The 12,922-nt window shown below is 46.4% G+C and overlaps 2 protein-coding genes across 3 annotated transcripts in view; one reads left to right on the forward strand and one right to left on the reverse strand.

The window, feature by feature from the left end:
- LOC135905722 (CKLF-like MARVEL transmembrane domain-containing protein 8) overlaps positions 1-12,081 on the reverse strand; it is a 131,678-nt gene extending 119,597 nt beyond the window's left edge. For both annotated transcript variants that reach the window (XM_065436699.1, XM_065436701.1), the window contains exon 1: positions 11,393-12,081. The gene's annotated coding sequence lies outside the window, so the exon portion shown is untranslated. The remainder of the gene's footprint in view (positions 1-11,392) is intronic.
- Positions 1,384-12,086, forward strand: LOC135905721 (uncharacterized). The gene is made up of 4 exons (XM_065436697.1): positions 1,384-1,740; positions 6,137-6,443; positions 7,656-7,887; positions 8,266-12,086. The coding sequence occupies exons 1-4, from the start codon at positions 1,672-1,674 to the stop codon at positions 9,398-9,400; spliced, it is 1,743 nt and encodes a 580-aa protein (XP_065292769.1). The 5' UTR covers positions 1,384-1,671; the 3' UTR covers positions 9,401-12,086.
- Positions 12,087-12,922: the final 836 nt, after the last annotated feature.

The following is a 12,922-nucleotide window of genomic DNA, read 5'->3' on the forward strand; positions in this document are numbered from 1 at the left end:
AGTCAGCATAACGCTCCTTCCTTCTACCAGGGCTCCTTTGCTTTCGGAAATGGCCATATTTGTTTGAAATATAGGAACGATTGGTCTGAAATCCTAACATTCTGAAATCCTAACAAAGTAATTGACACTTGAGTTGGTGCGTATGGAGGCCACAATGAAGAAAAACGCTAAATAGTAATACGAGAGCACAACACAGGCTAGGCAAACTTGTGACTATAGAATTGCTTTTGTTCGAGTTCGTTAGGCCTCCATTACAACGAAAAGCACAAAATGCGTTGCGAACAAGGACGAAATAAATAGCTTTCCTATTATAAAAGAAGCACGCGTAGGTTATTGTGTTACGACCCTCAGGCTGGATTTGCTGCTTGGTATAACAGTGAATTGCTTTGGCTTGTACAAGAACTGTTGCACTTTTCGAAATAAACTTGTGAGTTATAGAGCTTTGTTATCTCGTCTTTTGTTTCTTCCTCGCCTACAATACGTTGCCATTTTTGCTGCCATTTCGACAATCGCTGTTCTCAAGCGTAAGAAAATACTCGTCATCATAATGGAATTAAGCTGTTAGTTAATGCATGTGTTTGATTATTAGCGTTTCCTCGTCTTAAGAGCTGTTTTCGTCATCTGTGTGGGCAATTGTCGGCAGAGTTCCAACTATGTTTTTTTTCTGCGACAGATACGGTAACGCCCCGCGCTTTTGCACTGCACTCTTTCTCTAGAACACGTTTCTTTTATGTGCGATTTAACACTCAATAGCAGCCGTAGTCTGCACATAAAGAATAACTTTGCGTCGGCTTTGAAGAGTAAATTCAACATAGTAGCCTCACTCTCATGGATACCAGTGGAAGGAAGCGATACGCTTTGTTGTGGAATGCGCCACTCGCTCAGACTTTAGTCTCACTGACCTGAAGTCTGTGTTTGCTAATTATTTTGTTTTATGGTCGTGTATTTCTGTTATTTCGATTGTTCTTTTTCAGTTGCCTTGATTAGCTATTGAATTTAATAGGTTTTAGAACGGGGGAGTTTTTGCCAGCTGCTTATGTTTCATTTTGCGTATTACAAGCGTGGCGGCTCGTGATCGACGTTGCCCTCAAGCGAAATCGCTTGGCAACCGCGTTTACGCCCGAGGTGTTATCTTGGGCCCCGTGAGTCGCACGGGCTAGTTGAATGAACAGTGGTGGTGACCACAGCGCAGACAGCGGATACATTATATCCCGAGCGTTCGCGATGCACGTAACATGTGAAGAAAAAGTGCGGCCACACGACGCGCGTAGGGAAACACACAATAGCAGGAACCGAGCGCGCCGCTCTGTACACGCCGCCTACTACATCGGCGATAAGCAAAGACAATAGGCTCCAGCGACGAATTGGCGCCACACCGTGGTCGACACTCGGTGGCCGATAAGGCCAGCTCCAGGGGCCAAAAGCCCTCGGTGCAACGAGGCCAGAAGCAGACACGCTTCAGCAGCCGTCGTGTGACGACGTTCATCCGAAGCTCCCTCACTCAGTCAGTCCTATCCTGGGCGCTGCGCGGCGCTAACACTTCCGAGCAGGCACTGGTGAGGCGGGCGACCCCGTGAATCCGGGAGAAGAGACCAGCCAGGCGAAGTTGAGCAGCAACTGGCTTTTGAAAAGACTCTCTCGCCGACGCTACCGTCGAGTCCAAGCTGTCCCATGGTGATCAAGAGCGGATATGTGGACGTGAAGCTGCCACAAAGCGCCCGAAACAGCTCCACTTGGAAGGTTCGAGCATCAATTGCACTTTGCATCTGCGGCTGTGTTGTCGAACGCTTGTTTGCTGTTCAATGTTTGCGCGAGAGTGCGCCTTTCTAGCGGGTGTAGAAAAGATTAGCAGTTTAGCACTATTCAAAGGCTTGTATTTGATTCTCCCCTTGATTGACTTTCTCTGTGCTCCCGTCATCAGGCTTCAGAGGAAGCGAATACGATGTCAAGTTTATTGGAGAATGCGCGCAGTTCAAAAGCAGTTCGGAATAGGTACCATGTCCAAGAAAGGGTGGAGAAAATGCGCATTGCGAAATGGACACAGTCGCGCTAGCGATCAAGTGCTGACCTCATGATCGCTAACGGGACCTATGGGAGCTGTTCCAGCGGTTAGTATCTGCATAATGTCCTTGTGTAGCAGTTGTTATGCTCCATGCGGTCATGAGTGCTTTGCTATTGTGTACTTGCACTGTGCGTTGTACGTCATGAATTCACATGCGCCTTTTTGGTTTATCTTGATTATATTTCACCTTGTCTCCAAAGAGACCACAATGAAAATAATTTGCTTTACTATGCGCAAGCTTGTAAACTTCGACACCACATGTAATAAATTAACCTGGAAGTCCCAATAAACACAGGTCAGGCAACTCTGTCGGTAGACAACGAGAGTATTTCATGTTTTAAACGCTTAACTTTGCTCTATTCGTCGATGAGTTAGTCTAAGATGAATATCTAAGCGATAAAATGTGCGCTTGCTGAAGCTAGAGATCATGCGTGAAAAATACTACAAACTTTAGAGCTTGCTGGCCGATAATATAGGGTAGCAAACGACTTCAGGATATTATTGCAAGGTGATTTATTTATTTGTTTATTTATATATTATGCGTCAACCAAGAGAACGAAAAACATTCTCTACACTTCGGATATACTATATCGTGCGAGTTTTACAACATTAACATCTCATGGCGACTTATGTCCCAAGTCTACACGCAACGAGGGGCACTGTTGTGTGCAACACCATGTTTATTTGAATCACGCGGGACTACTTAACGCGCACTGAGAGGTCAGTACACAAGTCTTCTTTGCATTCAGTGCCTATTAGAGCGCAGCCGGGAATCGTACGCTCGGCAACGGAACGTCATAGCCGCGGAACCATAGCGAAGGCTGAAAATGGTCAATATCGGGGAAATGTGTTTCTTAGCATTTTTGCGACAAGGAGGAATGAACGACTTATACGAGTGCGCCAGCGAAACTGTGTAAGAAAGAATAACGGGACAAACACTACGCCTCGTGTACTATCAACGTTTGATTACAAGGTCTGCACTGACTCTCCACAGACTTCGTATATATTTGTAACTATTCTCACTTTTGTTTTTGTCAGACGCTTGTCTTTAGATGTATCTAGCACTGGTTATGCCACATGACCACTATAAGCAGCAGCCATTATCGTGTGCTTACTTTCGTGCTTAACTAAACCAAGCAAGCCAGTCATTGTCACTTGAAGTTCACGGTAACTTCGAAAGCTGCAATTTTTCTTTTTTGCAAATTAATGCGACGTTACTAGGACAGTGATGATTGTCAGTCAAAGATCAGTCGCCGCTACGCAAGAAGTCATAAAAAACATGATTCTGAAGTTTCTTTTGTTTTGTAAGAAAATTAAAGGCCTCTTATTTCGCACGAGTGTCTAGGTACATGTAAGATATCGACGAAAGTTTTGTTGGAGTAGTTCGCGTCGGAGTTGCGCGCATTCGATAAATTTCTTCGACCGTACTTTCTTAGCAGGCTCGCTCCTGCACTTTCCCTTCTGGTCTCCGCCAGCGATGTCTCCTCCAGTAATTACGAACTTCCTAATAAACACCTTGAACTCACTCTTGGTCGTCGTTGGACATGTATCGAGCACTTTGAAACTTCAGCAGCTGCGCCCTGCTCACCACGCTGGTACTCTTGAGCTCGCCGCTTACATTCGCTAAGGCGCTCGGCTTGGAATCCACTACTAGTACTAGTTAGTAGTAGTAGTAGTAGTAGTAGTAGTAGTAGTAGTAGTAGTAGTAGTAGTAGTAGTAGTAGTAGAAGTAGTAGTAGTAGTAGTAGTAGTAGTAGTAGTAGTAGTAGTAGTAGTAGTAGTAGTAGCAGTAGTAGTAGTACTAGAAGTAAAATTATTGCTGATATGTAAAAATGTCCAAGAACTTCACAGTCACATATGAAATATCGGCTTATAGAAGACGTATTTTGGTCACGTGCGGTTTTTTAACGTGCTTGCAAATCTTAGGAAATGTGCATTAATAATTAAGGAAAATATATGACATTTATAACTTGTTATACCGCAAACGTGCGTCTTCTGTGGTTCCGGCCGGCACAGGTTGGTTCTTTGCCACCTCTGTGATAAATTTACCAATTGGTCGCACACTGTAATTTCTCATTGCATTCGGCATTCGCACGCGAGGGAGAGAGAGAGAAAAAAACAATGGTAAAGGAGAAGGTTAACTAGAAAAAGTTCTGTCTGCTAGCCAAGAGGGGGGAAAATGGAAAAGGAATTTTCCTTTTCGCCTTTCCCCATTATAGAGTGTTGGTCAACAGGGACACTTGTAGGTCTTGATGCGCCGCGTGGCAGTGGAGTGAGCAAACTGAACCAATATGCCCATAAGTTAATGGCATGAGAAGTCCCGCTTCTTTTCCACTATTCAAGGAATAACGCACCACTGGCACCTACATCACTCGCGGTTTCGGAGTTCTGCGTCATTCCTTTAGCGTATACAGCTAATGTGGATAGCCGGGCTTCTAAAAATGTTCAATCAGCCACAAAATTTTACTGACCACGGGATCTGAGAAAAGGCTGAATATCTCCACAGCCTCACAACGCAGCCTGGCATTCGCATTTGCAGACTCTACTACTATATGCTAACAACATTGCGACACATGGCTGTACTGGTTACTTTATAGACTTCTCGGAAATTCAACGTTTTCTGAGATCCCTTGTTCCATAAGCTGTTGTGGTGGACCATGCGTTACCTATCTGATCGTTACATTGTCCACAGGATACCGCTTGCGTTATCAGTAGATGCCAGAGTTCGTCGAATATGTCCACTGTATCTTTTAGCTCACAGGTTCTTGCACGAAAGACATATTCGAACAGTACAGGAGATAAGAAACGCTTTGAGCACAGTTCGTTCATTGTCTCTGTCCGAATTCTGACGCCGCCGCTTGCAAAAGCCGGTGCTATGCGGACAGCACCGATATTCTGGGCACGCTGAAACGGCTGGACAAAGAGACCTAAGGCACGTACGCCGCTAACGGTCGGTGACAGTAATTCAACAAACAATACAAACTACACACGTAGAGTACTTCAAGTATTACAGGTCATACTTGAACGCATCTAGGGAAAAAAAGCTAAAAACAACTACTACTATTCGATGCAGATATGTCCAGCTTACAATAAAAGGAGCGGAACATACCGGCTCCTTATTGAGAGGAGGTCATCTGTGCTCTAATCCCGTCGCGTGTATGCTCCTTTGCTCGTAATCTAACTTGTGTGAAGGAAGCCTTTCTCAGGAGAATTTGGGCTGAGGTGGCCCTTACCCGATCTGTAACCTGAGCCTGGGCCCAGCACCTGAAGACCCCGTGAAGTGCCCGAAGTGCTCTGCCCCCGCGTCCGCAGCGGATGCTCGACACCTGGTGTGGCTGTTTCCAGAGACGAAGGCCACAAGAAATGCTTAGAGGTGCTGGGAAACGGACAGAGCAGCCCACAGATTAGCAACGGTTAATTATGGACGATAATTTAAGGGGGCCACTTATGCAGCTTCTTCACGAAGAAAGATTTCACGCATTAAGTTAAACCATATGCCGCACGGCAAACTTGGCAAAGTGGTAGCTTGGCCTAGTTGGTGAGGCATCTTCAAGGGTGTTCGCGTCTCCTTTTTTGTCCCTGTCGTTACCATGGCGCTGTACACCGTCGAAGTAGGGCAAACCGTGCGATCAAAAAACAAAAGCAAATGGAATACTTTCCTAGATCTTTCGCGAAGCTCACGCACGCAATGCAGAATAACTACTGACACCAGAACGTTACAGCGCTCATATGTAGAAGAATGCATGACATGGACCGCCTTTAACGGCTATATTCACTGTCAGTAAGCACGCGTCGTCACAGCGCATCGTTTATTTTCCTATTCTGCATGCTTGAAAGCAGCACACGCGTCTTGTAGTGAAAACATGTGCCGGAGAGAAATAAACACAATAGTACCCTATAAACATTCGTAGTGTAGCATCAGCGCGTAGTAACATAGCGCAGCGAGCTGTGGTGTGTTTCTCGGCTGCGCGCACGTACTCCGCGCTGAAACTCGCCGCGAGCGTTTGTTGACGCGGCGAGTGTGTGCGCCGCCGCGGCTGTGTTCCTCATGCTGGCTCGCACGCTGCGACGCAGAGCTGGAAGCGGAAATGGGTCGACCTGACCCAGCTGGAGTCGGCGTTGGGCCAGCCGTGCGACGTGCTGCTCGAGGTGCGCGCCCACCGCAACTCGGGCGTCCAGGCTCGCGGCACGCTGTCGCCCAAGAACGCCCAGGTGTTCCGGTGCGGCTCGAGCTCGCGAGAGTTCGCCCTGGCCGTGCGCTCGGGCCAGCGGCCGCCCATGGTCTACCTGGCCGGCGAGAGCGAGACGCAGAGCCAGGAGTGGATGGCCGCGTTGCGAGCGCTGCTCTGGCCGCCCGTGCCCATGGTGGAGCTTGAGAACGGTACGTGTTGGACCACGCAACGTCGCGCACGTCTGGGATCGCGGGACAAAACTAGATGCGCGCGAGCACGCCGAATGCCAAAGCAATCGTTTAAGTGGGCCCTGCAACCCGTTCTGAAAAGAGTAAATACACCTGCTCTCTGGTTAGGTACGTGTCGTGAGTGCAAGAGCCGAATATGATTCCCCTATACACTCGACAATACAACCAACAGTGCTGTTGTACAAGTCGCGCTTGCCCTTCGTTGAGTTTGTTGATTTTTGAAATCGCCGTCATTTAGTTACTTGGAAAGCCGGATTCTTTCACCTGCCACGGCTTGTCAATTCTAGCTCACGGGCAGTAGGAATAACAGACTTGGAGTAAGCAAATATAAAAAAAAAGACAATGCCTTTATTTATTTATTTATTTATTTATTTATTTATTTATTTATTTATTTATTTATTACTGCTGGAGTGGAAAGCGGGAAGGTGCGCGAGCGCTTGATTTCGAACGTGGCCAAATTTTTGTGGAAACTGCAGGCCATTGGGAAGGACACGAAGCTTACTGAAGCGGTGTACAACACGCTTCCAAGAAAGGTTGCTACACCGACGACGGTTAACTACATAATCGTGCATGTCGAAAACACCTTGTAGAGCTCTTTAATATGGCTTCCCATGATGAGAATAGCAGTGAGATTCCTCTGCACGCAAGGAGGCTTTGTCACAAGCGTGTATACATTAGCCGTAGAACTGTAGTACGATCTGCATTTCTCTGTGTCACTGAAACAATCTATACCTTTCAAAACCTTCAGGGTTTTAGCGAGACAGCGGCGTAGAAAGCGAACAGCGACGCAAGAGAAACAAAACCATGGAGGAAGTTGTTCTTCGTTGCTCAATGAACGAAACGGCTGCGCTGTGCACTTTGCAAAAAAGTTTAAAAAAAGAAAAAAAAAACAGATATATTCGTTTTCGTTCCATCATGAATGACTTGCGCAACAGCGAACAGCCATTTGCCTTTCTCCGGCTGATCGCGGGTGATTTATCTTTGAACACGTCTGCAATTACTACTCTATAGGGCACCTAATTTACAGCCACTTTATTCCCTTCGCCCATATTCGCCCTGAATTGACGCTTCTCCTCGGCCTTGTTTCGCTTAATTTTTACAGTTTATTTCAATTTTACATTTCTTTTGCAATCTACAACCGGGGCATGGTCTTCTGCTATTATGTTCCCGCAGTACTGGGCTTCAAGTTCGAGGCCTCGCTCATCGACGACGCATGGAGCGGCCGCGCTGGCCTCTTGGGCAGCTACGGTAACCTGTCCATCAGTGGTCACAAACTTATCCTTACACATCCGCACACGGAGCACGTGATTCAGGAGTGGTACCTCAACACCCTCGTCCGGTTCCAGGTCTCGCGGAACAAACACGAGGCGGACCATGGCAAACTACTAGCAATCGAGTGTGGAAGGTGAGCATGCAGTTCCGAGCTTCGGCGACTAGACACTAGACACGGTGTCAAGACCCCTAGCCAGGTGCTGAATTCGCTGCATATCGCGCACCGTGCCGCTGTCGGCCGCATATTAATAATAATATTGATGAACATCTCGCAGACAGCTATATTTTTCCCCATAAACAGTGAGGAGCGACCAGCTCCCCTTGCAGGCATCAGCCCATCTTCTGACACTCTCACATTAAAAAATAACAAAGAATAAACAAAAGAAGTGAATACAAATGGCAAGATTCATTTCTTGAAAGCGTGAATGTGCGTGTTCGAAAAGCTACTCCTCGACCAGAACATAGTGTTATGCCCACGTAACCTAACCCCTTCTTTATTTCTATCCCGCAGCGAGAGCTCGACCGGGAGAGGCGTGCTCCACTTCTACTGTCCGGAAGCGCTCAACTTTGTCTACACGCTGCGCGGCGTCGTTCAAGGCATTCTCAAGCGCATGACACCCGAACAGTACAGCTGGAAAGAAGTACATGAGATGCGTGGCCACCTTCCTGCGCGACGCCAAGGCTCCGCTCAGCAGCATCGCACGGCCGCCGTTGAAGACAGCAACGGCTACAGTGTGCCGAAAACCAACGCCATCTCCGTGCTGCAGATGCCCACCTTCAAGGGGCCTCTGCCTTCTCCTAGACTGGATGAAGTGCAGGCGTTCCCCTGCTCCCGCCAGTCCCATCTGTCCATTTCCACTTTCGACTCCGGAATCTCCATTACGTCCGCTAACGCCGACAGCGAACTTGAGTCGCCCATGTCCGAGGTGGCGTTCAGCGTCTGCAGCGACATGGACGAACGCATCTACGAGAAGCTCGATGACGTGCTGCTGAGAAGGGCATCGCTGGAGAAAGAGGATGACATACCGCCACCACTGCCTCCCAAAACTCACAGGCGGCGCAAGTCGGAGCCAGCCAAGACAGCGTCCGTTGAAGAAACTGCGAGCGTGGTTGAGTCGTCCCCCAACGAACGGACACTGAGGCCGTACTCGATGCCAGCCGATATGGGGTCCTGTCCCAACCAAGGTGGCACGCACGTCTCGCCGTACGGGTCCATAACAAAGGCCACTGCCGCGAACAGCCAGATTGCGGACGACACCGCAACGCCTGCTGCTACAGAAGCGCACGACCTTAGGGATGCGGGCGCCCCGTCGTCTCAGCAGACGCATTGCCTTTCTCCTCGCGACAAGAAGAATGAAGACGCCGACATGACTTCTCGAGCAACCACGGTTTTAACTGGAGAAGATTGCGTCTCCACAAGTGAAACACTACATGCATGCAAGAGAACAGCGCGGCCAAGAAGCCACCTGTATACCGCAGTCGACTGCAAGAACGACTGCCAAGTTAGCCTAACCGTTGGAAATCTCGCCGAAGAAAGTCGGCTCCAAGATAGAATTCGTTCCCATTCGTTGGTTTTGTGCCCTGAAATGCTTAGGCAGATGAGACGACAGCGAGCGTGTAGCTTGCCCAGCCTGTTCCTACGCTGAAGTTTGTGCCATGTAACCACCGTTTTTTAACGCTAAGTGCTTATTTATCAATGATGCGCAATGTATACCGCATTATGCCGCCTATTCTGCAATAGCCAGAGAGAGTATTTTTAGGCCATTTCTGCACACAATCGCGACATGTAAAGGTATCGCGTCTGCAAGAAGTAACATTGCTCCTTTTAAACGAAGCAAGCTAATGTCGAGCTTGGTGCTCACTAACTTGTGCGAAGCGAAAATATTGTCTTGTGGTCAAACCGATATTTGTCTTGTGCATGCCGACGTGTGATAATACTCTGTTCATTTCCAGTTTCTCTTAAGCTATCTGGGTACGTAACTGCGGCTGTACCCTGAAATCTCAGGCCCGAGCACCTATGTCCTCCTTTGCTCCATATCGTGAACCTGCACATTCACTTCTGGTTCTCTTAGGCATTTATGAAAAAATATATAGAAATATACTATTATAGTATGCGTAGACTCGACGGTCACTAAGACCTCATCAAGAACATCACTCGTTGTGTGACGTTTTGCGCCTGCGTGGCGTAAGTTTTTTTTTTTAAATACTGATATGTTGAAGCCTTCATTGTTCTTGCGCCATGTAGGGCACATACTGACGGGAACAATATGAACACTGACTGGGAACAGAAGACACAAACTGTGTGTCAGTTTCGCGCTTCTTGGTGTCAGTTCGTATCATCGGTTTCCAGTTAGTGTTCATCTTCTCCCGCCAGTGTGTGCCGTACATGGCGCAAGAACAATGAATCTACACCAACTAGCCAATTCATCGCTCTGGTAAATGCTGCAGCCTATCACTAGTTACAAAGAGTAGTAAGAGTATCGTTTACTTTACATCGCTACTAAATACATATACATATTGAACATGAACTACTTGAAATGTACACATCGTGAACATAAAAATGGCGCAAAGCCATTTAATTCTAAAAATACTACAACTATCTCTAGTGCCGCCAATAACAGACTGCAACAAGCAGGTGTATATAGCACATCACAGAAACCACCCCATAGGAAAATACAAAACACGAGTAAATTGAAGGCAGCAATCGGTATTAAATATTCTCGTAGTGGGCTCCGTTGCTTTTTTTCTTCTGTGCTTGATTATAATATTAGGCTATAATATTGTAATATAAACAGTGTCACTGTCGCTGGTTGTAAAAAAAAAAAAGAGGTGTTCGAACACGCACTCGTTGATACATTAACTGGCGCTGCTATTCAGATGACAACGAGACAGATCATATCGCTCTACGGTGTAGCCTAGGGGATGGTTTTGACGTGCAGACTAAGCATCGTTAGGCAAAGTGCAATTTTGTCTAAGATCATTTTCTTCAAATAAATAGTGATATCTATCACGAGTACTTAACTAATAGAAACTTATTTAATCTCATTATAAAGAGCACGATGTGAAGATAAGACGGCTCTAGCTATGCTATAGGGGCTCAAGAAGCAGCTCAGAAAAATTTACTTCCTGCTTTAGATGTTGAAAAGTTATGCGCCTTGAATATATTGTCGTAGTAGAAAATAAAGCGCCTCCACACAGGAAAATGAAAGCATAATAATACTTAGTAGCAGGGTGACTGTTACCGACAATGATCGGTAACAGCACTACGAATGCTAACAGTTTATTCAGCGTCACTTCTAGGTGATACGACGTGATTACCTCAGATGTAGACCTTGAGAGCTAAGCCTACTACTAGTTTGCCTAATTCGCTCACATTTTAGGCTTGCATAAGCGAATGGTGAATATTTTTACGGCTGCGAAATGCTGGACGCGTTTCTGAACTCTCTCAGTATGACATATTTGACAAGTAGCGAAATTTTAGGGTACTTCCCTTTGACCACTTTGGACACTTAGGAATCACTTGCATGAGCAATGCAATTACGCTCAACTGCTATAACCAGTGGTTAGCTCCGACAACAAGAAAGAGAAGACAGTGGCAGACTACACAAAAGCACTGCAGAAAGACTTTGGGACTTTACCTGAAAATTATGTGAAGGATGCAGCGAACTCGTTGTGCATTAATTGTAGATCTGGTAAAACAGCGTTCAAAAGTTATCGCTTTCAAGCCATTCGTGATGCTGAAAGCAACAATGAGGGCTGGAGGCGCACTGTACTTTCGACAGGCTTGTCGGAAGGCTGACATGGCGCGTCGGGAACGCGCAGTGACCGTTGCAGCCGCTGTTGTAATTTAGTAATCGTCGGAAAGCGTGAAAGCCTGATCATATACATAGGAACCGAACGGTTGTACATGTTTTGACAGGAGAAACCTCAGCGGACGTGCATGCATGACGTCATCATCCGGTCGGACTCATGTCCTCGCTTTCCGCCTGTCGCGAAGTACTGTGCCATGGTGTCGCATGGCCAGGATGGGGCGCTTTAACGCGCGTGCTTAGCGGCATTTCTACCTATTGGGACCACCGCTGAATTACAAGCGGCCAGCGTACCTCATATATTATTTGTTTAACACCAGTGTGTCGTCATGATTACTTATTTCACTCATCGAGTCCACTTTATCTCTCAGTGTGTATTTGAAGGTGCATTCTGTATTAGCGTGTGTATGCAAGTGCGTCAGGATATTGCTATACGTTGAAAGCAAGGACGTGTACATATGTACCATTTTCATTTTGTACCATAAAAAATTCATTCATAATAAATGCATCTTCAAGAAACTGGCCCAAGGTCTGGATTTTGTAACCATTCACGGTATGCACCGTTTCTGTTACTTGGAGGTTCAGGGAACCAACTGGCTCACACACAACGCGAAACAGTTAATACCACTTTTTGAAAGTGCTCTTTAACGTTCCATTGTAATTATCGAAAACGTACTCTGTTCTGCCCGTCACCGCCTTCAATGGCTATGTATAGGCAGTTATGCCGATCGCCGCACTTATCATGAGGTGTTTCAAGTATTCGCACTAACTGTCGTACAGGGTGAACTAATATGGGCGCGCGTGCTTAACGGCACTCGATACCATATATTGCCTTCGCAGCGGATGAATCACACTTCTTCAGACATGAAGGTGTCTGTAGTAAGAGGTATTCGTTTTTTTTTCTTTTCTTCACGTAATTATGTGTACAAGCGAACTGGAAATTAATGGGTTATATAGGAAATCTCGTAGTTTACGAGAATTTTATGATGACTTCAGTTCCTGATCGCCTTTAACGGGAATCCCGCGTTGTTAATTGGCAGTTTCCTGGCGTAGAATGAAATCATGGCTTTAGCATGGAAAACCCCAGAATTCAATTCATGATTCCTCTTAGTCACGTAGTTGCATAAAAAAATGCTTTTCATGATACAACTTGGTTCAGGTTTGTTGCTTCAAACACCGAACCTAAAAAATTTTCAGGTTATGAACGAATCCCCTTGAAAGCTTAGCAATGGAGGGAGTATTTTTATTCTGATAGTTCAGTTCTTGCACGTCAACAAAGAAAACGAGAGAGATAAATTAGGGACAAACATCTTAATCGAAGCTAAATGCTAACTTATTAAAGCTGAGTGCTGGATCGGG

Source organism: Dermacentor albipictus, chromosome 1, assembly GCF_038994185.2.
Source record: "Dermacentor albipictus isolate Rhodes 1998 colony chromosome 1, USDA_Dalb.pri_finalv2, whole genome shotgun sequence".
In the NCBI taxonomy this organism is placed as follows: Eukaryota; Metazoa; Arthropoda; class Arachnida; order Ixodida; family Ixodidae; genus Dermacentor; species Dermacentor albipictus.